We start from the raw sequence: 27,424 nt of genomic DNA, 5'->3' as shown, positions 1-27,424 counted from the left end.
TGCTTTCCTTTCCTTTCCTTTCTAAAAACACAAAGATCAACAAACAAGAACAAACAAGAACAAAATGTCCACTGATAAAATCACCTTTTTACTTAACTGGCAAGCTGCTGCATACCACATTCCAATTTATTTGGCTCAAACCAAGGGATACTTCAAAGAGCAAGGCTTAGATATTGCTATTTTGGAACCAAGCAATCCATCCGATGTAACTGAATTAATTGGGTCTGGTAAAGTCGACATGGGTTTGAAAGCTATGATTCACACTTTGGCCGCTAAAGCTAGAGGGTTCCCTGTTACTTCTGTTGCCTCTTTGTTAGACGAACCATTCACTGGGTTATTGTACTTGAAAGGCAGCGGTATCACTGAAGATTTCCAATCTTTGAAGGGTAAAAAGATTGGTTATGTTGGTGAATTTGGTAAGATCCAATTGGACGAATTGACCAAGCATTATGGTATGACACCAAACGACTACACTGCTGTTAGATGTGGTATGAATGTTGCCAAATATATCATCGAGGGCAAGATTCATGCTGGTATTGGTATTGAATGTATTCAACAAGTGGAATTGGAAGAATACTGCAAAAAGCAGGGCAGACCAGTTACTGATGTTCAAATGTTGAGAATTGACAAGTTGGCTTGTTTGGGTTGTTGCTGTTTCTGTACTATTTTGTACATTTGTAATGATGAATTTTTGGCCAAGAATGGAGACAAAGTTAGAAAGTTTTTGATTGCCATTAAAAAGGCCACTGATGATGTTTTGAACCACCCAGAACAATCTTGGGCTACATATACAGATTTGAAGCCACAATTGAATACTGATTTGGCTTACAAACAATACCAAAGATGTTTTGCTTACTTTTCCAGTTCTTTGTACAATGTGCATCGTGATTGGAAAAAAGTTACTGGGTACGGTAAGAGATTGGAGATTTTGCCATTGGATTACAAGTCCAATTACACCAATGAATATTTGTCATGGCCAGAACCCAACGAAGTGGAAGACCCATTAGAAGCCCAAAGATTGATGGGTATTCACCAAGAAAAATGCAGAGAAGAGGGGTCTTTCAAGAGATTAGTTGTTCCATTGAAACATTGAAATATAGATTTATATACTGGTATATATAATATTATGTACGTGTGTGTTAATGAACTGCCATTCTTAATAAGTATTGTGCAAGATTTTTAATGCGGTGAAATGATTTCTAGTGTATTCTTTTTTGCACTTCAAATCACTTATCTAAAAAAAATATTAAAAAAAAAAGAAATTTGTTAGTCTTTTGTTTTTTATGATTAAATTAGATTTATTACCTCTTTTTTTATATAACCTCGTTTGTTATGAAAAAAATAATAGTATTAAAATGTGAGTAACGTGAAAGAATCATATTTTTTTTTAATATACTTTTTAAAAGCAAAAGTACGAAATGTACGGATATGCGTTGTTCGGATAGCAACCGATATAGGGGTACTCGTCTTGTGTGTTTATTCTAAAATAAACGACGTACATGAACATTAAAAAGGGGAGAGAGGTACAAGCTTATTTGTTTAGAGTGTAAATCTACTACAAATCACATGGTGGCGCGGCAACAAATCATATAAACTATACAAACAATTGTGAATTACTGAGATAATAAAACGGTATATATCTATGTAAACAAACGGAACCTTTTTGTTCTGCCGGTACCGGCGAAAACTGCCAAGGAAAATCTGATCTTACCCCTTAAAAATAAAAAAATAATCGCTCCTAAACTTTAAGATTTGTTTTGTATCTTAAGACCATTCCTCGTAATTTAATTATATAAAAGGAGTAAGGCCAAAAGATATCTACTGTGGATTATTGTTGATGAAATGTATCCCCTACTTTGAAACCCTACACTTTTGTTAAGGAAAAAAAACTACATAGTTGTCACTATATTAACAAAACCTCAAAAAAAAAATAAAAAAAGAAAATGTCTACATTTGCAGACCAAAAGTTTGATTCAAAACATTACAAGGATAACAGACCAACATACCCTGAATCTTTATATAACGCCATTCTTTCATATCATAAGGGTGAAAGAGAAACTGCAGTTGACGTTGGTTGTGGTACTGGTATTGGAACTTTCCCTTTATTGAAATACTTCCATCATGTTGTCGGTACCGATCCTTCAAGTAAGATGTTAGAACCAGCTAACGAACTAAAAAAAGAATTTGAACAAAAAAACACTGACAAAACTATAAAATTTTTGTGTTGTAAAGCTGAAAACCTGAGCTCTGTTCTTCCACCAGATTCAGTTGATTTAATCACTTGTGCAGAAGCCATTCATTGGTTTGATACAGACAAGTTCTTCAAGGAAGCTTATAAAGTTTTGAAAACTAATGGTACGTTGGCTATTTGGGCTTATGTCGAACCAAGATTTCTTGATTATCCAAAGGCAAACGAAATTTATGAGAAATTTGTTTTTGACGATGATAGGTACATGGGCCCATGCTGGCAACAGCCTGGTAAATCATATTTGAGGAATTTTTGCAGGGATATTAAGTTACCAACTGATCTTTTCTCAGACGTGATTAAAATTGACTATGTTCCAATGAAAAGTAACAAAAAGACTGCTTTCCAAATTGCTAGAGATGACTATACCATGGCTGATTTTAGAAAATATTTGTATAGTTGGAGTGCCTACCACAATTGGCAACAAAAATATGGAGGAGAAGGGAAAAATATTGCTGATATGTTTGTTGGCGAGTTGAAAGAAGAATTTGGTTGGACTGATGATACTAAGTTAAGAGTTGAATGGGGAACTTTTTATATTTTGGCTAGAAAGTAAAAGTGGTTTGTGATCTGTGTTTCAGATTTACGTTTATATTTATATCCTTTTTTTTTTTTTTTTTTTTTTTGTGTGTAATGAATTGATTTTAATATTTTTTTGGAAAACAGAAGAAAAAAACAAAAATTCCCAGTTTAAATTTTCAGATGAAAAGAATGAAATGTGTAAAAAGTGGTTCAATTACGTGTGTCTTTGCAAGCTGGTAAATTAATAATATGATCACGTGGATCCAAGGTGTGTACGGAAATATGGACATTAATTATTTGTTCCGTGTTTTTTATGGTTGCTTGTCGGACAAACTACGATAATCTCGTATTTCCTCATGTTCTCCATACGAATCCATCTGTATTATTAATAACATTTTTTTTTTTTTTTTTTTTTTTTTTTTTGGTTTTGCTTTTATTAAATTAGCATCTCAGCGTTAAATTTTTTCTCTCTTCTTTTAGTAATTTCCTTAACACAAAACAAACCATATTTGGAAAAAAAAAAAAAAAAACAAAAAAAAAAACAAAAAAAAAACAAAAAAAAAACAAAAAAGTAAATAAAAATGTCGTAAAACAACATTTTACAGACCAAGAGAAACTATGAAATAATTTAGAACACTAATACCACAAATGATATTTTGTTTAAAGCAACAAACATTGTTGTAAGTGTTAATACTATTTTTTTGACTCATTTAAAAGAAACCATTGTTGATAATTCTGTTAACAACACTGATACTATTCACACCACTGCCATCACTAGTACTGCCTTGGTTAGCAGTAACAAGAGGGAAAAAAAAATACCACTGAATTTGAATATACTGGGTTAACTGAATCACAAGTACTAGCTTTGAGATGTTATCCAAAACATTCGGCACTAAACAGTAAATGGGAAACATGGACATATCAGGATTTCAAGCCAACATTAAAAAAAGAATTGGCAACTGAATTGTTAATTGGTAATGAGGATCTGTTTTATTTCACTTGTAAACATCCTGGGTTTAATACTAAACGTTCATTAAAAAGAAAAGGACCATCAAATTCCGCCTTAACAAACCATCTTAAATTTGGGCATTTAGTTAATAATAAAAAATACCCAGCATCTTATCTGGCCAAAAAATAAGAAATAAGAGATAAATCTATATCGCAAAAATTAACAACATTACTAGTTAATACAAATTCACCAGTTGCTATTTTTGAAAATAGTGGATGAACAGGCAAATTAACACTTGAGGAACTTGCTAAAAGCTGTAACGATTTATTCAACACTTTATTAGGAACACCGTGGAAGATAATTTTATTGGAATATGTCATGATTTTTGGATCTCAAAGGCTGGTAATCATTATATTGCATTTAATGCACATTTTTTAAACAAGGCTAATGAAATGAAGGTATTTTTAGTAGGGTTTTGACCACAGAAAAAATTTGATCATCAAGAGGCTTTTGAATGTTGGAAACAGATAGTCAAGAAATATAGCTTTTTATCCAAGAATTCTCTTTATTTTACATCTGATAATGCTGCGGTTGCGATAAAATCAAGTAAATTTATTTGCACTCATTTAGATGATGCCTTTGTAGATATCAAAACTAACTATAATGGATGTTTTTTATATTGTACTTCTTTATTTTGCAAAATCATTTTTTGGTTTAACTTTAAAGAGAGAGAAAAAAAGGCCAGAAAACAAATATTATCAAGATAATATTGGAGGTGACGAAAGGGAAGAATATGAGAGCATTGATCCTGAAATATTAGCAAATGGTGAAGTGGAATGTACTTTTGATGATGAAGAATATGATAAAGATGATATTTTAGATGTTTTAAACCAAATAAATATACACCACACTTGTTTTAAAAGATCACCTAAACATACCCACATGTTTAGAAATATTGTTCTACAAAAATTAAAGAGGGAGATATTACCTAAAGAGTGGATATCCATGTTTGATGGAATTCATTGCATGATGCCTTAAATGGAGCCCTTGGATTAAAGGAGTTTTTGGTACTCCCAGAATATAAAGCGATTGATATTAAGGCTGATGCTTTTACAGAAAAAGATTTTCAAATTATGAAAGAATTGCTTAAAATAACCAGTATATTGCAAAACTTAGTTTTATTTTATTCTCAAAATGAACCTCATTATCCTCTGGTTATGGTTTCGCTCATGAATTCGCTAAAGTTTTTACAACCTATCACTGATAGATTAATAAAGATTCAAGTTTTACATAGTAATTGAGAAAAAGATTTCAAAGCGCAGTTTGGGAAATATTCTAGTAAGTATAATAACAATGACTTGCTAAGAGTTGCCACTTCCTTACTTGGATCGACGAGTTATAAATTTATTGATCTGGAATTTGGTAATTCTGATAATGAATCGGAAATAATTGTAAAATTACTAAATGATTTTTTTAAGATTGCTGAAATGGGTGAAATAAATTCAAATTTGGAGGACCATGTCGCAATATTTAATAGTAACGATGATGATGGTAATAATAATACCAATTTTAATAGTACGGCACTTGTTAATAATAACATTGTTGATATGAATAATAATACCTGTGAAAATTTGCCTGCGATAAATTCAAATTTTGAAACGATTTATAAAGAATTTTTTTATGGAACAGGCAATAATTATAGTTTTATGACTTCAAATTCTATATCTGGATGTACTTATACTTCCAATTCCACTTCTGAATCCACTTCTAATTCTACTTCTAATTCAACTTCTAATTCTACCTCCAATTCTGATTTGACTTACTCTTCTCCTAGTAACACTAATCTGCCCATTTCCACTAATAGTAAAAACAAAGCTGCCATTAGCTATAATAATATTAGTATTTCAAATAAAGTCATTTTTTTTTTGATAGATTAAGAAAAATTATTATTTCAACTTTATCTGTATAGTAATAACTTTGATATATATTGTACACAAGATTTGTTGTTGTTATAGTATTGTTTTGCTCGTTACTAATATTTTTTTGCTCGTTACTAATATTTTTTAAAGGTATTTTTTTTTCGCGTCATGAGTTTCCCACGTATTCTTAAGAATGCCTGCTAGCTCGCGCACAACTGCGGTCAACACAGCACGGTCTACACCCTAACTCCATTTGATATTATTTCCGTCTTTATCACGGACTTCCTTTATAGACTCAATATTTCATGGAAACAAATAAAAGCTTTTTTAAAAAGACAAAGGCAAAATGGGGTGTAAATCAAATATATTATTTAGGGTTATACCTTTGAGGTGTAATAAAATATATTAAAATATTTTCAAACTGCTCTTATATAAAGAACTGATTATTTGAGCAAATAATAATTTGAGTAAATCACTTTCCATGATATATAAAGACATAGGTATAAACTTATTATTATTTTATATTTTTTAGAGACGAGAAAAAAAAAAAAAAAAAAGGTAATACCACCATTAATAATTATTAGCAGAAAATAATAATATTAAACGTTGCTGACTCATTGACTAACGGCAGAACCATAAAATAAGAGCAACATGTGACATTAACGATCAAATTATATTAATAAATAAAACTGATTTATATTTAAAGCAAAATGGCAAAATCAAAGAAAATGGGTACAAAGAAAATATTGAAATAAAGCTGGATATGGAGGGAAAAAATCCACCTTGAACCTTTTTTTGCAAATTAGCAAACACATTTGCAGACACATTCACCACCTTCACAAACACATTTGCAAACACATTCACCACCTTCACAAACACATTTGCAGACACATTTTCCATCTTCACAAACACATTTGCCATCCTTACAGACACATTTGCAGACACATTCACCACCTTCACAAACACATTTACAGACGCATTTTCCATCCTTACAAACACATTTGCCATCTTCACAAACACATTTGCAGACACATTTTTTATCTTCACAAACACATTTGCAGACACATTTTTTATCTTCACAAACACATTTACCATCCTTACAAACACATTTACCATCCTTACAAACACATTTGCAGACACATTTTCCATCTTCACAAACACATTCACCACCTTCACAAACACATTTGCAGACACATTTTCCATCTTCACAAACACATTCACCACCTTCACAAACACATTTGCCATCCTTACAGACACATTTGCAGACACATTCACCACCTTCACAAACACATTTGCCATTCTTACAAACACATTTGCAGACACATTTACCATCTTCACAACCGAATTTACCACTTTCGCAGACACAGTCAGCGAATTTGTTACCTTCAGAGACGCATCCAGGACCTTTGCTTATCTTGTTTGAACATTCACATGTCTTTATATTTTTTTCAGTATTACAACATTTACTAGCGCACATTATTACTATATATTTGTATGGTTATTTGATTTTGTTTTATTTATTACCAGCTTTTAATTCTAGTATGCATTGCTAAGTATTGAAAAAGGCAAATCCAGAAGGAGCTACTATTAAATTAATTTTTTGTATTGTACTATTTATATAACGAAAAAAAAATGATAAAAAGAAATAGGATTATAAACAAAGCTGTGATCTTAAGAAAACCGCTTTTTTTTTAGAAATTGAAAGAAGAAAAGAAATAGTATTAGTAATAGGATTATAAACAAGGATATGATCTTAAGAGAAGAAATATAAAATACAGCTAATATGCCTCAAGCATTTATTACTATGTGGTTTCTTTCCATATTGAATATCATACGGAACTTGCTTTTGAAGAGATAACAAAAAAAAAAAAGTCTAGAATAATTTTTTTACGCTTTAATGATTTAGGCTCAATATCCTGCATTAGTAATAATCACTACGCTTTAATCTGACAAACAAAAATTGCATATGATTAAAACAGCAACAGCAATTAGGGCTCGACTATTTTTATAAAGTGTTTTTTTTTTTTTTACCCCTACCACAAAACAACTACCCTTTTTTTCCTTTTTTGTCGAAAAATAAAATCAAAAGAAACAAATAGAACCAAGAATAATAATAACAATAATAATGATAATAAAATAAATAATTTATTTAATTTCCTAAGATTATAAACACCACGTGAAGGACTAAATTTTATCTGAGGGGGAAGAAAGAAAAAAAGAAAGAAAATTAATAATAGGAAAAGGTTTTCTTAAATTTATGATTGCTCTAATTTGATTTGGTTGAACCACTGATGAGATATTTCCTTTTAGGTAACCTGACGGCGCCACGCAACACAAGGTATCTGTATTTATTCCATATTTCTAATCCACTAGACATATCTGAAAACTGACACTAACACTTGGTCCTGTCACTTCGAGTACTATGGTGATGACTACAATTTTTATTTGAACCACTATCACTTTGGCCCTGCTGCTCTTTTTTTTTGTGATAATTGGCTTCTTGTCCTTGCAGATGGTGGGTCATTGTATTGGGACATCATTGAAATGTCTTGTTACTGTTCACCACCATACTTTATGTTATCCACTTTCCCACTACCATATAGGAAGCTGGTGGGTAGATTTTTAGTCTTTTTAGCATGCATTTTATGGGGACCATGATCGATACTAAATGTAGTATCTAATGTTTCTAAATGTCTTGATATGACATCGATCGTGATGTCTTCAACCGTCTTATTAAAAGGTTTATTCAATTTTTTGATTATATATATATAATCCTTATCTTCATCTACATTTAGGCATTCTTAGGGTTTTCAAAAAAGAATGGGAAGACAATTTCTCATTTTAAATTCTCAAGTGGAAGCGATAGTCCGATTGTACGTAATTTTGTAAACCGGTGGACCAAGAGTGCGTCCACGCGAATATATAAAACAATATTTAGGGCGGATAAAAAGTGTAGGCAAAACATGATCAATTCTTTATTCCGTAATCCTTTCTAATCCCTTGTCGGACAAAATACGATAACCTTGCCAAAATATATGAAAAAACTTTGTATTTCCTCATTTTTTGTCATAAAACCTTGCATTTTCTCATTTTCTCTATATAAATTCGTTCACATTATTAATAGGTTAAAAGCTTTATCACTAAAAAAAAAAAAAAATTAATATCAAGGTTTATCAATACCTTTTTTTTGTTTTAACGCCAAATCTTTTCCCTATACTAATTTTTAAATAAATTGGAATGAAAGCTTCATTAATACAACACGTATCATGTCCAGAGAAAAAGTATATGATAGAAATGTCACAAAATAACGTTACACAGTCTAAGAAAGATTATGAAACACTTCAAGACATTGATGCCACCAACGAAGGTGTATCTGAGACAACAATCGCTATTACAAATGCTAGTACCGCTCCTTTGAATGATTTGGAAGAAACCATTGTTGATAATTCTGTTAACAACACTGATACTATTCACACCACTGCCATCACTAGTACTGCCTTGGTTAGCAGTAACAAGAGGGAAAAAAAAATACCACTGAATTTGAATATACTGGGTTAACTGAATCACAAGTACTAGCTTTGAGATGTTATCCAAAACATTCGGCACTAAACAGTAAATGGGAAACATGGACATATCAGGATTTCAAGCCAACATTAAAAAAAGAATTGGCAACTGAATTGTTAATTGGTAATAAGGATCTATTTTATTTCACTTGTAAACATCCTGGGTTTAATACTAAACGTTCATTAAAAAGAAAAGGACCATCAAATTCCGCCTTAACAAACCATCTTAAATTTGTGCATTTAGTTAATAATAAAAAATACCCAGCATCTTATCTGGCCAAAAAATAAGAAATAAGGGATAAATCTATATCGCAAAAATTAACAACATTACTAGTTAATACAAATTCACCAGTTGCTATTTTTGAAAATAGTGGACGAACAGGCAAATTAACACTTGAGGAACTTGCTAAAAGCTGTAACGATTTGTCCATTTTGTATTCGCGTAAATATACATAATTTCATACTCTAGTAGCACAAATGAATGAAAAGTATGAAAAAAGGACGGTTTTAAAATTATTCACACCTATGAATAAGGAATTTAATATTGTTCTCAATTATTGAAATATTGACTTTAATGTTGATCAGTTTATTCAATGATTTACCACGAAGGTTATGGAAGACAATTCTATTCAAACAATCCATGATTATTGGACTTTAAGGACTGATGACCATTACGTAGCATTTAATGCACATTTTTTGAATAAGGCTAATTAGCTGCAAGTATTTTTATTAGGGTTTTTATCACAAAACAAAAAAACTTTGAGCACCAAGAAGTCTTTGAATATGGTAAAAAAAGAGTTAGGAAATATAAATTTTTATCCAAAAATTCCTTTTTTTTTTTTTTTTTTTTCTTTTTTTTTTTATTGTAAAATTTTTATGTATTTTCAAGATGACCCATTTTTAAATTCCGTGGAAATAGTTGAAGAGTTAACGTTTTTTGTTACATTACATCAAATTTTATATTGCTATTTTTAAATCAGTGCTTTAAAAAAAAAGACTTGTAGTATTATTTTTAATTATAAGCTTTATATAGATACAATCGCTATTATTATTATTGTTATAAACAAATATTTATCATTATAAATATTCAAAGCTCTGATAATAACGAAATATATTAGGTCTTTTTAAATAAAAAAATAACAATCATAAAAAAATCTCGACGAGGAATGATATATATATTATCTTAGTCATAGGTAAATATAAATATATATTAAATGAGCATTTATATTTTTGCTCAGTATTGTTTTAATAGCAAGTTTTTTTTTAAAACTTTTTTATTTTTAATAAAAATAGAGGTTATTAAACTTAGTTTAACAGAAAGAAGTGTATGATTGTTACCTAAAAGACGAATCATTGAGATTAAAAATATATCAATCAAAATGTTCTATATATAATATTAAGTATTTAAATATTATAGAAGGGGAAAGAAGAATTAGTATAGAGTACTAAAAACACATATAATGCATGATAAACTAAATAGAAAAGATATGTTTAGTTATATGAGTTCAATTTTCCCCAATATTTTCTTTTTGCCAAGTTTTTAGAACGTTAATAACTTATAAATAAATATCAACATGGCCACTTATTAGATGCTATGTTACTATCACAAATTATAATATAATTGTAAAATCTGAATTTTTTAAAGAGGGATAATTTAATAGGAACTTGTCTAACTTTTATTTGTCAGCAGTGTTTGGTTATATTCTGATATAATCCACTAAACTGTTTGATGGGGAATTTAGTAGTTATTCCGATTCTTTGCATAATACTCATCTATATAATATCCGATTTTTTTTTCTTTTTCATTTAATTTACGCGCGCAAATAAATATCTCCGTGTGTGTTAATTTCTTAGTCTGTCTAATATTTTTTTTTTTCCTTCATGCAGAACAGAAAAATGGAAAAGGAAAAAAAAATTATGTCGTATATAAAATGTTCACGCTTAAAAACAAAAAAAATTTTTTTTTTTCATTTTTGGAAAATGACGAACGGCACATCATCAAAAAAGAAAAAAAACAAAAAAGTTTGTTGAAAAATTATTAACAATATAAATATAATGGAACACTTTTCTTTTCATGTTTCTCGAATTGGTCAAAACCACACTATTTTCACAAAAGAAAGTTGGGGTATTTCAGAAACAAAAAGAAAATAAACTGTAAAATAACAATTAAAGCCGCAAAGTGATTATATATATAGTAAATATGTGATTTTTATTGAAATTTACTCACACAATTTAATTCTTTTATTCATGTTGAAAGCCTTTTTTAATTAACACTAAATAATTTAACCCTAATAAAAAAAAATTTTTTTTAAGTGAAAACAATTAAAGTATTCTACATTCGTTCTGGTTAAAAAATCGAAAAATGTATACAAAATTGAAAATATAAATATTACATTATGATATTTATTTTACTGTATGATTTTTGTAAGTGAAAACAGACAATTGAAATAAAATCAATTGTATCTGAATTTTTTTTTTATCTTAAAACACAATGGAAATTATTTTTTTTGCGTTTAAAAAAATAAAACTAAAATTAAGATACAAATTGATTTTAAATTTTTAATAGATATAAAAAAGAAAATTATTATATAAATAGAAACATTTTTGAGTATTTAGTTTTTTTAATTTCTATTTTCAACATTTAATAATTCAAATTTTCCAAGTATAAATTAAATCAAAAAAATTCAAAAAGAAAAACAACTTTTGGTAATTAACGGGAATGTTAACTAGTAATTATAAACAAGGGGTTTTAATATTAGTCCTTTTTTTATTACAATGGTCAAAAAACATTTATGTCCAAGCAGCGGTTGATTCCAATGGTGGTTGTAATCCGATTTCAAAACCTAGTAATGGGTTTAAGGTGAGATGGTTTCCCTATAATATTTACGATACAACAACTTATACAAGTAGAGAATATATGGCATATGGCTATTATCAAAATTCAAAACCTTATCACGAGCAAAATGGTATTACCTCCGTCATAATTCAGTCAGGATTTCCTTGTCAATATAATGAAAATGATCCATCTCAGTACTACCTCTGTAACGGTGAACCTGATCAACAAGGAACAAATTGGCATTGTCCATATCAATATGGACATGATGCTACACTTTGTTATAATGATAACCAACTTCCTTACACTTTACCAGTAATTTTTGATTACAATACAACATTCACTAATTTTACAATGGAACTTACTGGTTACTTTTTAGCACCACAAACTGGTTCTTACACCTTTACATTAGGATATGTTGATGATTCTGCTGGCTTGTTGTTCGGCGAAAATGCATTTGGATGTTGTCAGCAAAATGATATTACTGCATCAACAACTAATTTTTTGGTGGATGCAATTAAAAATTGGCATGTGGGAATACAAAATTATGCTGTGGCTAAAATAACAATGAACGCTGGGTCATACTATCCAATAAGAATTGTATTTTCAAACGCAATTACTAAAGCAAGTTTGTTTTTTACAATAAGTTTGCCCGATGGAACTCTTCTTGATGATATGACCAATTATATATTTACCTTTGATGAAGAAGAGTCATATTGTCCAGCTGCTGAAGATGTTACCACCACATACACACCATGGACTGGCACATATACATCTACTATTGGTACTAGTTTAACCACCAGTATTGGATCAGATGGTATTCCAACAACCTCTACTATCTACACAGTTGAGACTCCAGAAGTTGAAGGTACTACTACTACTTACACACCATGGACCGGTACATACACATCTACTATTGGTACCAGTGTTACCACCAGTGTTGGTGCAGATGGTATTACAACCACTTCCACCATCTACACAGTTGAGACTCCAGAAGTTGAAGGTACTACTACTACTTACACACCATGGACCGGTACATACACATCTACTATTGGTACTAATGTTACCACCAGTGTTGGTGCAGATGGTATTACAACCACCTCTACTATCTACACAGTTGAGACTCCAGAAGTTGAAGGTACTACTACCACTTACACACCATGGACCGGTACATACACATCCACTATTGGTACCAGTGTTACCACCAGTGTTGGTTCAGATGGTATTCCAACTACCTCCACTATCTACACAGTTGAGACTCCAGAAGTTGAAGGTACTACTACTACCTACACACCATGGACCGGTACATACACTTCCACTATTGGTACCAGTGTTACCACCAGTGTTGGTTCAGATGGTATTCCAACTACTTCCACCATCTACACAGTTGAGACTCCAGAAGTTGAAGGTACTACTACCACTTACACACCATGGACCGGTACATACACTTCCACTATTGGTACCAGTGTTACCACCAGTGTTGGTTCAGATGGTATTCCAACAACCTCTACTATCTACACAGTTGAGACTCCAGAAGTTGAAGGTACTACTACCACTTACACACCATGGACCGGTACATACACTTCCACTATTGGTACCAGTGTTACCACCAGTGTTGGTTCAGATGGTATTCCAACTACTTCCACCATCTACACAGTTGAGACTCCAGAAGTTGAAGGTACTACTACCACTTACACACCATGGACCGGTACATACACATCTACTATTGGTACCAGTGTTACCACCAGTGTTGGTGCAGATGGTATTACAACCACCTCTACTATCTACACAGTTGAGACTCCAGAAGTTGAAGGTACTACTACCACTTACACACCATGGACTGGTACATACACTTCCACTATTGGTACCAGTGTTACCACCAGTGTTGGATCAGATGGTATTCCAACTACTTCCACCATCTACACAGTTGAGACTCCAGAAGTTGAAGGTACTACTACCACTTACACACCATGGACCGGTACATACACTTCCACTATTGGTACCAGTGTTACCACCAGTGTTGGTGCAGATGGTATTACAACCACCTCTACTATCTACACAGTTGAGACTCCAGAAGTTGAAGGTACTACTACTACCTACACACCATGGACCGGTACATACACTTCCACTATTGGCACTACTGTAGTTACAACTACTGGTACTGATGGCAAACCAACCACATCTACCACCTACACAGTTGAGACTCCAGAAACCAACGGTGTTACAACTACGTACACACCATGGACTGGTACATACACTTCCACTATTGGCACTACTGTAGTTACTACTACTGGTACTGATGGCAAACCAACCACCTCTACCACCTACACAGTTGAGACTCCAGAAACCAACGGTGTCACAACTACCTATACTCCATGGACTGGTACAATTACTTCCACTATTGGCACTACTGTAGTTACAACTACTGGTACTGATGGCAAACCAACCACCTCTACCACCTACACAGTTGAGACTCCAGAAACCAACGGTGTTACAACTACGTACACACCATGGACTGGTACATACACTTCCACTATTGGTACCAGTGTTACCACCAGTGTTGGATCAGATGGTATTCCAACTACTTCCACCATCTACACAGTTGAGACTCCAGAAGTTGAAGGTACTACTACCACTTACACACCATGGACCGGTACATACACTTCCACTATTGGTACCAGTGTTACCACCAGTGTTGGTGCAGATGGTATTACAACCACCTCTACTATCTACACAGTTGAGACTCCAGAAGTTGAAGGTACTACTACTACCTACACACCATGGACCGGTACATACACTTCCACTATTGGCACTACTGTAGTTACAACTACTGGTACTGATGGCAAACCAACCACATCTACCACCTACACAGTTGAGACTCCAGAAACCAACGGTGTTACAACTACGTACACACCATGGACTGGTACATACACTTCCACTATTGGCACTACTGTAGTTACTACTACTGGTACTGATGGCAAACCAACCACCTCTACCACCTACACAGTTGAGACTCCAGAAACCAACGGTGTCACAACTACCTATACTCCATGGACTGGTACAATTACTTCCACTATTGGCACTACTGTAGTTACAACTACTGGTACTGATGGCAAACCAACCACCTCTACCACCTACACAGTTGAGACTCCAGAAACCAACGGTGTTACAACTACGTACACACCATGGACTGGTACATACACTTCCACTATTGGCACTACTGTAGTTACTACTACTGGTACTGATGGCAAACCAACCACCTCTACCACCTACACAGTTGAGACTCCAGAAACCAACGGTGTCAGAACTACCTATACTCCATGGACTGGTACCTACACATCTACTATTGGCACTACTGTAGTTACAACTACTGGTACTGATGGCAAACCAACCACCTCTACCACCTACACAGTTGAGACTCCAGAAACCAACGGTGTTACCACCACTTATGTTCCATGGACTGGTACAATTACTTCCACTATTGGCACTACTGTAGTTACAACTACTGGTACTGATGGTAAGCCAACCACCTCTACCACTTACACAGTTGAGACTCCAGAAACCAACGGTGTTACCACCACTTATGTTCCATGGACTGGTACAATTACTTCCACTATTGGCACTACTGTAGTTACAACTACTGGTACTGATGGCAAACCAACCACCTCTACCACCTACACAGTTGAGACTCCAGAAACCAACGGTGTTACAACTACGTACACACCATGGACTGGTACATACACTTCCACTATTGGTACTACTGTAGTTACAACTACTGGTACTGATGGCAAACCAACCACCTCTACCACCTACACAGTTGAGACTCCAGAATTTAATGGTGTTAGTACCACTTATACTTTTTGGACTGGTTCATTTACCTCAACTTATTTAATTACTATATTTACTACCACTGGCTCTAATGGATTGTCTACCACTTCCACTATCATTTACGTTGAAACACCAGGATTTGGTTATTTCAATACTACTAGCTCTAAATCATCTCCATTGACTACTATTCCAGGTACTACCTTTACTTCTGAAACTGTTTCTCCAGTTAATCCAACTACTGAGACACCTGGATTGCCTTCTAGTGTTACAAGAACTACTGTGATTGTTACATCTGGCAGAACCATAACCTCGACTATTGTCACATGCGATGCTACTACCACCACTGTTCCAAACAATAGCAACAACAATAATGGTGGTTCTAACAATTCCGGTTCCGAGGTTTATTCCGTTAGTTCTGAGACTTCCAATACACCAGTTACTGTTACTAAGACTAGTGTATTCACTACATCTGGAAGTACCATTACTGCTACTATCACCTCTACTATTGTTCCAAATAACAACAACAACAATGGTGGATCTGGTAGTTCCGAAACTGGTAATACACCAGTTACTGTTACCAAGACTAGCGTGTACACTACATCTGGTAGCACCATTACTGCTACTATCACCTCTACTATTGTTCCAAATAACAACAACAACAATGGTGGATCTGGTAGTTCCGAAACTGCTAATACACCAGTTACTGTTACTAAGACTAGTGTGTACACTACATCTGGTAGCACCATTACTGCTACTATCACCTCTACTATTGTTCCAAATAACAACAACAACAATGGTGGATCTGGTAGTTCCGAAACTGGTAATACACCAGTTACTGTTACCAAGACTAGCGTGTACACTACATCTGGTAGCACCATTACTGCTACTATCACCTCTACTATTGTTCCAAATAACAACAACAACAATGGTGGATCTGGTAGTTCCGAAACTGGTAATACACCAGTTACTGTTACTAAGACTAGTGTGTTTACCACATCTGGTAGTACCATTACTGCCACTATCACCTCTACTATTGTTCCAAACAACAACAACAACAACGGTGGATCTGGTAGTTCCGAAACTGCTAATACACCAGTTACTGTTACTAAGACTAGTGTGTACACTACATCTGGTAGCACCATTACTGCTACTATCACCTCTACTATTGTTCCAAATAACAACAACAACAATGGTGGATCTGGTAGTTCCGAAACTGGTAATACACCAGTTACTGTTACCAAGACTAGCGTGTACACTACATCAGGTAGTACCATCACATCTGTTATTACATCTACTATTGTTCCAAACAATAATAATGAAAACGGATCAGGTTCTCCAGGCAATGCTAGTGAATATTTCGAGACTATTTCTTCTGGTTCTGTTTATACCACTGTTACCAAGAGTGCCAATGGTAACTCTGGTAATTCCGACAATGTTATTACCAAGACCACATCTGGTAGCAAAGTTATTACTACTACTATTCAATCAGAAACTGTTTCTAGTACAACTGGTATTGAAGTTCAAAGTATTCAATCTCAACCAGGATCTAGTGGATTAATTTCTATTTACCAAGCTGGTGCTGTTTCAAACAGAATATCGACTTTCAAGATGTCCTTTACTTTATTTGTTTTATTTTTCAATTTATTTTAAACTCACTTTTGTAAACAAATATTTGTTTCCAATCGTATCTGATATGTTTAGTTTATTTTTTTTTTAAGTTCGTCGGTTATTTTTTTGAGTTCATAATGTTTTTTTGTCTTTATTTCATTCAACTTTGATATTGTCTGTTTTTTTGTATTATTTTATAGTTCGTTATTTTAATACCATTAAATCAATTTAGTTTTCATACTGTAAGTTGTTTTTATTTCTAATAAATTTTTTTTTTCTGATTATTTATTGATAACATTGGAATATTATTTTCTTTCTTGTTTCTCATACTGAATTTTTTATTTTAATTCTTCTTCTATCGCTGAGTTCAAAAGTGTAATAATAATAGTGAAGAAAAGTGTCTTAAACTATAAAGAATAAGATAGATCTATTTTTTTGGAAGTAAATACTCGATCAATGAGATAATTTATGTTGTGTTTTTTGAACCAATAATTCCAAGCTTATAAGTCTGCCCAGATTCTATAAAATCGATGTTTATTTGTAACATGATTGGTGATCAAGTTTCCCTTCATATATATTATTCTTTAGTTAACAAGCTCTATTTTTTTATTATTCCATAAGTCAAGTGTTTGTTAATAATTAGTTCATATAAGTGCTTGCTTTATCACAATGTATAATCATAAGCTTATATCGAAAGACGAGTGTGAATATGCAGCAATATGCATTCCTTGTCAACGGAGTACTTGTCATATTTCATCAACTTTAGCGTATATTAAAAGAAAAAACATACAAGTAGAGATCTTGTAATATAGATAGAAATTTGGAAACAATATTGAATGGTATTTGATTCATTGTGTATGTTCAATTGAGATGTTGTGATTCATTCATTTTAAGTTTGCTGCTATTTGGTGTTAATTAACAAAAATAAACTTTATTCTTTACATATAATGAATTGTAACACAATCCATAAAACAAAACAAACTTGTTATTGAAAACTAGTCTTAAGTTTATTCATTGGGTTTTATCAGATCTACTGTTCTTGTTGCAATATGTAATATTAAACCACTTAGTTTTTAATTCTTGTTGCTTCATATGTTATCTGAATGCTTGAAATTATTTATGGTCTTGATAGTTACAATGGCATAGTTTCTCTGGTGAATTTATAAAATATATTGGGTGAAAACTTGGTGCATTTCTAACTCTCCATAACTCTTGAAATAACTGGTGTTCAAATGCAATTTCACTTTCTATATTTCATATTAGACAACATTTATTAAAGTTTTATTGATAAAATAACATTGTGAATTTAGAGGATATTTTTGAGCGAACGAAAAAAAAAATTGTTTCTTTGGCTGCAAAAAAAAAAAAAAAGATTTTTTTCGTAAAAAATGCTAAATATTTTTAAGCTGTGAATTACCAACAAAGTTAAAAAAAAACAGTTTGTTGATTATCAGAAATAACAAAACAAAACAAAACAAGTATTTTACACAATGTACAACAACTTACAAGAAATTAGAAAAGTTTTTGATCAAAAAACAGATATTCAGGTAGTATTTATAAAACATATCAAAATACGAAATCAGATTTACACTTTTAAAGAATGTTTCAACTGGATATATACTGATTGGAGTGAAGAAAAACAACACTATAAAGGGGCTGTTTATTATTATTTTGTTATTCTAGTGGATAACCATTGCGTGTTTGTTGGAATCATAATGACTGTACTGGAGTGAAGGACCATATTGCTACTAATAAGCACACATCAATATTCACATGTCATCCAAAATATAAGTGGTGTATAACTGATTAAGCATGATAAAAGTTTAAAAAGAAAAGATACACTGAAAACACAAAAAGTGCCTATTTATTAAAGTATCAATTCACAAATCAATCAAATAACAAATAAGGTTATACTCTGCGATCTGATACCCGAGTACTTTTGTTATATTTAGTTTTTCATTCTAATACTGTGGACATGTAAACCATTGGTATTACCACTTATAACTTCGTTTCTAATTATTATTTTAAAAAAGTGGGTTAGTAATAAGGCTTTTCTTTTTATTCTAATATCCTACTAGATCTAGAACTGACAACACACATGCTCGGTTTATATCTACTAAGTGTAGACCAAACATTACTATATTTAAGATTATTCAAAGATTCAATGATATTTATGAAGACCAGCTATTGCATACATAAAATCTAAATGTGCATGTCAATTTAGATATTATATTCATCAAAAAAAGGTTTATTACAAAATGACATTATATGATTAGTGTGGAATTTGAAATTCTGATTTAGTTTGAAATGGACTTTTTTTTTTTTTTCCCCCTAATTACAGGAGTAACACAAGTATTACTATGGAATATTGTATCAATATATTGGGAGATATGTTTACATGGACAAGTGAGTAGATAACAAGTTTATTTGTGATTTATTGTGTGACTAACATGAGTTGGTAAGAAATGGCTTGCTATTAGAAAGAGAAGGATATTTATTTTGATTAAAAGCAAGGACATTGCAAATAATATAATGAAACATATATTTTGTTACACTTTTAGGCACTTCACAGTACTGAATCTTAATTAATAATTACAGTCTATTTTGTTTTATATGTTACCAATTCAATCATTTGAAATTAATAAGATCATCCAATTGTGGAAACGCAGTAGTGATCTTGTTACATAGCAGTTGTTGAAAAACTTATACAAAACTGGGATGTGTATTTGTGATACCAATTCCCTTCATTTTCTTTTTGGCACCACGTACATTATTTTGTGAATAATATTTACAGGAAAATAAAAGAAGATTGTATTTGGAGCACGATTATTAATGCTATTGATCAATATTCTAAATGTAATTTCGTGGAATAACAGCAATCAATCCAAATCAGCAAGACACTTGACTACTACTTGGTTCTAGTTTTTAATGACATTTTGAACTGAGATCAAGGTAGATGATTTTTGTAAACAGATCAAGTGTAGTAACATTTTATATTTGTTGGTAAAACAGGAACCTTGACGTATCTTTTTAGTATTTCCTGTAATTTTTACACACACATGCTTTATAAGCTAGACAGGGTCATTGTCAAAATTTTTAAATTGTTACTGGAGATAACAATACTGATTTAGAGATTGTTTTTGAGAACTTATCACATGAAAAGAGACAGAGAGTTTTGTTTCATATCTCTTTACGAAACACATCATCATTACTACAAGTATAAATCATAAATAATAGATCATTCAATTGCCATAGCTTTTGGCCAATTACAACATTCACATTTCTGTGTTTCATACTGTAAGATATTTTATCACTTATCATAACATCAAAACATCTGAAATAAGGAAACAACAAAAGAAAGATGTGCTATATAGAATAGTTTGTGAACAATTGCCTTGATACGAGGAGGCATAAGTTACCACTTATTTGTTGATGCCATAAGAATAATCTCTTTTGTGATGGTTTGAACAGACAAGTAAAAAATAAAACTTTAGGTGAAATAAGATCCTACAAAGTGTAGGCCAATAATGTGTAATGTACAATCTATTTTACGCTCTTGGATTACAAATTCTTGGGTGAAATGTAAATCTTGCTTGGTAACATTTTTACCAACTTGAAAACTATCCGAACCTGTAGAGTAAATAATTGAGATTGGGGCATATTAGTGATCCAAAAACAGTATAGTAATATGGCAATATTTATATGATTGTTCAGTGGGCTAATAAAAGACTTTGAGACAATGTATTAAAAAAAAAAGCTCCATATTCCGTAAAAAAAAACAACATATTTTGTGATAATATACACAGCACTTAAGTGTATAGCCCAGTTTATTTGATATTTCGGTAGAACACTTTTCAGACTGTTCAAATGCAGCTAATTTTATTATTTTGAGTACAATTACTGTTATGCCAAAGCCATGAACAAATAACTTTTTTCCCCCTAAAGAGACTTGTATATATAACACAAACCTAGATATAACTATGGTATTACTCCTGTAGCATGAGGAATATAATTTTCTTTGTATTAATCTAAACACAAGCTAGAAACGTAAATTCCATTAAAAAACTTGTGAAAATTTCTATTGGTTAACTGCTTGTATTATCAATTTATATTTCTACATTCTGATGCTGGAAGTAAATTTGGTGTGTGATATTGAGAATTGGAATGGATTTAATATGCATACGCTCACAAAATACAGAATACTCAGATCAACTATGTGTTCACAAAATTGGCAGACCGCCATAAATCTCCATCAAAGAATTTGGAATTTGTTGCACAGGCACTTTGTATATTTTTTTTTTTGTATAGGTTATTCGATATAAAAAGTATGTGTGTATGAATTAAAGTAATTGTGTAAAGGGTTTTTTTTTTTTTTTTTTTTTTTCTGTTCAAATGATTGATACTGTTTCTTTTTTTGTAGTAGTAGTTGTAGTAGCAACTCGAAATGGAAGATGCGTTTATGCAACCAAAAAAAAAAAAATAAAAAAAAAGTAGTTACGTTGTCAATCACGTGCTCTAGATAAAAATAAAAAAAAAGGAGTAAATTGTTTATCGATAAGGTTGTATAGACATGGCAAAGTGTATATAGATTTGTGTTATTCTGATTAAATATTAAATTGGAACTGTAATTTATATAGACAAGACATACAGAATATAAGATTGTACAAAAGTTAAAAGTTGTTTCGCAGTGTTATTGTAGTTTATCTTGGTTGTTGTTGTTGTTGTTGTTGAAAGTGGGGATGGAAAAGATTGAATGAAAGATTAGATTTTTTTTTTTTAATTTTTTTTTGAGATAAGATAAGAATGAAACTCGGGTTAAGCTTCGAATGGCAGTGATGGCATATCGGGATATATGTTATTTTCGGACTGCATGATTATCACTTTTTCTGATGTTTTTTTTAGGGCTTTATTTTTTGGATTATATATGTTTTGGATTATATGTTTTGGATTATATGTTTTGGATTATATTTTTTGGATTATATGTTTTGGATTTTATTTTTTGGATTTTATTTTTTTAGGGCTTTAAATGTTTGACCCTAACATCTGGACACTATTTTTTTGATCCCATTTCTTAACCTCCAATTGTTTGACTCTGTTTTTCTATGACTTTTACGTTTTAGGGCTTCACTTTTTTTAATAACAAATCGTATAAAATGAGTAAATTTGTTTATTTATTTTCAGTTATAAGATTTTAACATTGTGCTTGTATAAATCGAACCAGCACAAAACTAATAACTACCATATTTACATAAACATATTTTAATCTAGAATTTATAAAAAGTCAACCTTTCATTTTTTTATTATTATTATATAGGTACTTAATAGTGTTTTTATATATGTTGGTTTTTAGATACGTCTTGCTTTCTATACTCGTACAATCCAATCATCTCTTGAAGTCAAAAATAACAAATATTTGTATTCAGGTAAAACCGGATCTGAAGTGTTATTATTATTATTATTGGAATTGTAGGGATGGGACAATCTTTGTATATCAACTATAAAACTGTGTGTTTAGTAAATTTATATACTTGATTATAGTATTTTTACTGAGTAATCTCTTCTCTTATTTATAGCTACATAATTATATAAGAACTATTCTTTTTTCATTTTCTTCTTAATTTTCATTTACATATCACAAATTATATGTTCCAATTTATTGTTCGCTCTCTTTTTATTGCCATCTTAAATCCTGAAATGCTCCACCAAACTTGACTGTGCCTCCTAAAAACGCGCCTCAAAACATGAAGCGTGCCTGAAAAACTTAGTTGCTTAATTAAATTCCCTATTGAAATATGGTTCCAACAGGAGTATGTTTTATTTTTTTTTGTATTATTTTTAATTTTTTATATTTTTTTTCTTTTCTTTATTGAAACTACAACCATAACAAGCAATTGCTGGTTTATATTTAAAAAACCACAATAGATGGTTACTCTTGAAACGCATTTTGTTTTGCAAGAAACGCACCTAATGTCGAATCTTTAGCTAATTTGTCGAACTCGATCATAATAGCATCTGCTTTATTTTTACACCACCATGCCTGAGCCCATGCATCAAATTTTCCTTTTCTCGCATCTCTAGGTTGCTTGAGCCATTCGTCTTTCGCTTTAGCTTGAACGACGCTAGATTGTTTGAGGTAAGATCCATTCAATTGTAGAATAGTATGAAAAGGAGCAAGATCTGAAACCAATTGTTCATGTTCTGTAACAGCAGCTGAAACTGTTTCTTCCATTAACTTACGAGCGGCCTCTTCTTTCTGTTGACGTTGTTTACTAACAGACTTAACTGTAGCACGCAAAAGAGCAATCAGTTGATCATAGCCGATTTGAACATAACCATCCTTATTTTTATGGCTTCTTAATAAATCTAATTTCCATTCAGAAAGATAGTGACGTAATTTGGATTCTTCAAAAGAAACAGCAACAGTTTTCTTGTCTTTATGTTCATAAATAAATCTTGATACCTGATGGATATTGTCAAGAGTTTTTGAAAAAGTCTCAACAAATTCATTTTTGACTCTAGAGGAGGTAGAAACTGTGACAAACTTCAAAACATCAACAGCAAAATTTTTAAAATTTTCATTTTTCAAAACTTGTTGTTTTAACGTAGTCGAATCAGTTAATGAGTTCATTTGGATTTCTTCATCACTGATTGTTCGTTTATTGACGAGCATGTACTTGGTACCCCCATATTCAAACTTAAATTCTTTGTACTGTTTAATACCCGGTACCAATTTTGCCTTGATTGGTTTCCATTCTTTTTCTTCATATAAATTTATGATAACTTCATAGATTTTTTCGAAGTCAACATTTAACTTACCACTGTTTTGGTACAAAATAATGTTTTTAAAATCGGGATAATGCTCTGTTCAGATGAAACCTGATCTGAAGTATTATTATTGTTGGAATTGTAGGGATGGGACATTCTTTGTAGATTAATTGTGAAACTGTGTGTTTAGTAAATGTATATACTTGATTATAGTATTATTACTGAGTGTTCTCTTCTATTACTTATAATTATACAAAATATATAAGATGTATTTTATTTGTTCTATTTTCAATCTTCATTTTTTGTGTCCTTTATATATCATAAATTATATTTTCCAATTCGTTGTTCGCTCTATTTTTATTGTCACCTTAAATCCTGAAACGCGCCACCAAAATTTGACTGCGCCTCCTAAAATATGAAACATGTTTCAAACTTAATTGCTTAATTTAATTCCCTATTGGAATTTGGTTCCAACATGCTCATTAACAGATGCGATAATTCTCCTTTTCATCTCGTATTCACTCATTTCACAATGGTAATTCTTAGTTTTAGCTATCAAATTTTTCACCTTAGTTATGTAGTTTGCTGCACTAACGTTACCATCATAATACAAGTTGGACCATTCCTGCAAAATTTCTCTCACAATTGATGTTTTTGTTTTATCATAAATACCAGCATTGATATCAATCAGAATTTGCAAACCATTGCTTGAATCAAATCCATCTGGAAAATATTTTTTAAAATACAAAAAAAATTCACCTGCCATTTTTAACGTCTCCGGACCAAGGACGGATACAGCATCATTTTCAAGCAAACAACCTAAACCATCACGTTTCATTCTAAATATAAACATTTTCATACCAGGAACGAAGTTACTCTTGTCCATACCCTTATTATCAAAAGAGAGTATCAAATTATTGAACTTGTCGAGTACATCGTCCTTAGAAAGCATAACTGAATTCCCCCCAGTGTGAGTGCCATGTTCAGATGAAACCTGATCTGAAGTATTATTATTGTTGGAATTGTAGGGATGGGACATTCTTTGTAGATTAATTGTGAAACTGTTATGTTGTAGTAAATGTATATAATTGATTATAGTATTATTACTGAGTGTTCTCTTCTATTATTTATAATTATATAAAATATATAAGATGTATTTTATTTGTTCTATTTTCAATCTTCATTTTTTGTGTCCTTTATATATCATAAATTATATTTTCCAATTCGTTGTTCGCTCTATCTTTATTGTCACCTTAAATCCTGAATCGCGCCACCAAAATTTGACTGCGCCTCCTAAAATATGAAACATGTTTCAAAATTCATTGCTTGATTTACTTTCCATTGGAATATGGTTCCAACAGATTTAGTTCCAACAAAAAATAAGCCAAGATGCCAATAAATATCAGCTTAGAACAAGCTAAAAATAATAATTCCAAAAAAAAAAAATAACAAAAAAAACAAACATTCAGATCTTATTTCTTAAAATTCACCTTCCCTTTTCAAAACAGCAGTCAACTCATCGACTGATTTAACAACTCTCTCAACAATTTCCTCGACATCGTTCTCAGTAATGATAAATGATGGCGCCAACAGTGCAACATCACCTTCCCCTGTAGTATAATCATAGGTGCCAGTCATACCCATGACATTTATGCCATTTTCAAAACACACAGCTTGAAATCTGTGGCCAACATCTAATTTGGGAGCAAAGCTAATCTTTCCCTTTCTGTCCCTAACAAATTCCAACGACCAAAACCCACCAATACCTCTGACATCACCAACAATGTTATCGTTAGCTAGTAACTTCTTCTTCAAAGTTTCACCCATCAAGTTGCCCATTTTGAAGATGTTCTTAGTCAAACCTTTTTCAATGATTTTTTTTTGGATACCTAACGCAACACTACAGTTAAATGCATGGGAGGCATAGGTGTGTGAACCAACGACGCTGTTACTGCCATTAACATATGCATCTTTAACCTTTGGACTGATCAAAACACCAGCAATAGTGACATAGCCAGATCCCAAAGCCTTACCAACTGATTGCAAATCTGGACCTTGGTTCAATGGCATGAAGTTTTCCCAGCAATTCAATCCACCGTTTGGATTCGATCTACCAGTGCCACACATGACTTCATCCAAGTGCATCAAGATATCGTATTTGTTGCACAAGGCACGAATACCTGGTAGGTATCCGTTTGGTGGCGGAACAGTGCCTATGGATGAGCCCGGCAAAGTCTCAACAGTAACAGAAATAATAGTTTCGGGATCATTATCAACAATCAACTTTTCCAAGTTACCTAGTAATTCTTGGACATATTCAGCTTCGGTTTGGCCCTTTTTTTGGAATCTGTATGGGTAGCAAACCGGCATCTTTAGACATTGAGTTTCTGGCAATAAGATATCCTTAAAGGCAACCACACGAGCATTGTCAGCAATAGATAGAGAACCAATAGTAAATCCATGATAAGAGCTCTTTCTAGAAATAAATTTTGTTTTTTTTGTCTTGCCACGTTCTAACCAGTACTGGTACATGATTTTCATACAACTTTCATTAGCTTCCGAACCAGAGCAACACCATAAAGCAGAAGCAAATGCATCCTTTGGGGAATTGTCGATGTAAAATTTAGCCAGTTCTTCGGATTGTTTGTTACCAATCAAAGATGGGAAAGAATAGGTAGAGGTCTTGGCTGCTTCAGTGATAATATCGACGATGTCTTCATCACCCCATCCCAAAGCACCAACAGCAGCACCAGTAACGGCATCAATAATATCACTATATATTTTACCATCCTTTTCAATGGTGATACGAGTGCCTTTACCGGCTATAGATTGAGCAGGTTTTTCGTTAATTTTGCATTGGAAAACGTAGGACTTTTTATCAGTAGGAGTCATTATTATAAAACATGCTTTAAATTAATTACAAGAAAAAACATGTACTAGTGTTACTTACATCCCAATTGATGGTTTAGGCATTATTGGGAATAACTCTGTGTCTTATAGTGTTTATTTGCTATTTTATACATAATAATTAAGTAAAAAAAAAATAAAAAAAATAAAAAAAATAAAAAACAATTATGTAAATGGTTTATTGCTAAAGATAAGATTTGTACTTAATTGTGATATATTTTTTTTTATTTTATTTTTTTGCGCGTATAGAATTTAGGATAAAAAAAAGGAAAATAGAAATAAACG

General features: G+C 31.9%; 7 protein-coding genes across 7 annotated transcripts; 5 read left to right on the top strand and 2 right to left on the bottom strand.

Moving 5' to 3' along the window:
• Positions 1 to 64: 64 nt before the first annotated feature.
• On the top strand, positions 65 to 1,093 carry SCDLUD_003063 (NMT1/THI5 family protein; the record flags this gene model as incomplete). The annotated part of the gene is made up of 1 exon (XM_046081487.1): positions 65 to 1,093. One exon carries the CDS (start codon positions 65 to 67, stop codon positions 1,091 to 1,093), a length of 1,029 nt encoding a protein of 342 aa, XP_045934029.1.
• An 850-nt stretch (positions 1,094 to 1,943) lies between these two features.
• Positions 1,944 to 2,801, top strand: SCDLUD_003062 (class I SAM-dependent methyltransferase; the record flags this gene model as incomplete). Its single annotated transcript, XM_046081588.1, has 1 exon — positions 1,944 to 2,801. One exon carries the CDS (start codon positions 1,944 to 1,946, stop codon positions 2,799 to 2,801), a length of 858 nt encoding a protein of 285 aa, XP_045934028.1.
• A 1,578-nt stretch (positions 2,802 to 4,379) lies between these two features.
• On the top strand, positions 4,380 to 4,754 carry SCDLUD_003061 (uncharacterized protein; the record flags this gene model as incomplete). Its single annotated transcript, XM_046076925.1, has 1 exon — positions 4,380 to 4,754. The coding sequence occupies one exon, from the start codon at positions 4,380 to 4,382 to the stop codon at positions 4,752 to 4,754; it is 375 nt and encodes a 124-aa protein (XP_045934027.1).
• A 1,683-nt stretch (positions 4,755 to 6,437) lies between these two features.
• SCDLUD_003060 (uncharacterized protein) lies at positions 6,438 to 7,112 on the bottom strand (the record flags this gene model as incomplete). The annotated part of the gene is made up of 1 exon (XM_046081587.1): positions 6,438 to 7,112. One exon carries the CDS (start codon positions 7,110 to 7,112, stop codon positions 6,438 to 6,440), a length of 675 nt encoding a protein of 224 aa, XP_045934026.1.
• Positions 7,113 to 8,872: 1,760 nt separating this feature from the next.
• SCDLUD_003059 (uncharacterized protein) lies at positions 8,873 to 9,193 on the top strand (the record flags this gene model as incomplete). Its single annotated transcript, XM_046081366.1, has 1 exon — positions 8,873 to 9,193. The coding sequence occupies one exon, from the start codon at positions 8,873 to 8,875 to the stop codon at positions 9,191 to 9,193; it is 321 nt and encodes a 106-aa protein (XP_045934025.1).
• A 2,724-nt stretch (positions 9,194 to 11,917) lies between these two features.
• Positions 11,918 to 17,509, top strand: SCDLUD_003058 (uncharacterized protein; the record flags this gene model as incomplete). Its single annotated transcript, XM_046081365.1, has 1 exon — positions 11,918 to 17,509. The coding sequence occupies one exon, from the start codon at positions 11,918 to 11,920 to the stop codon at positions 17,507 to 17,509; it is 5,592 nt and encodes a 1,863-aa protein (XP_045934024.1).
• An 8,202-nt stretch (positions 17,510 to 25,711) lies between these two features.
• Positions 25,712 to 27,124, bottom strand: SCDLUD_003057 (uncharacterized protein; the record flags this gene model as incomplete). The annotated part of the gene is made up of 1 exon (XM_046081586.1): positions 25,712 to 27,124. The coding sequence occupies one exon, from the start codon at positions 27,122 to 27,124 to the stop codon at positions 25,712 to 25,714; it is 1,413 nt and encodes a 470-aa protein (XP_045934023.1).
• Between the last annotated feature and the right edge of the window lie 300 nt (positions 27,125 to 27,424).

This window comes from Saccharomycodes ludwigii, chromosome IV (assembly GCF_020623625.1).
Source record: "Saccharomycodes ludwigii strain NBRC 1722 chromosome IV, whole genome shotgun sequence".
NCBI lineage: Eukaryota > Fungi > Ascomycota > Saccharomycetes > Saccharomycodales > Saccharomycodaceae > Saccharomycodes > Saccharomycodes ludwigii.
The sequence above is the reverse complement of the archived record's forward strand: the minus strand, read 5'-3'. Positions and strand labels throughout refer to the sequence as shown.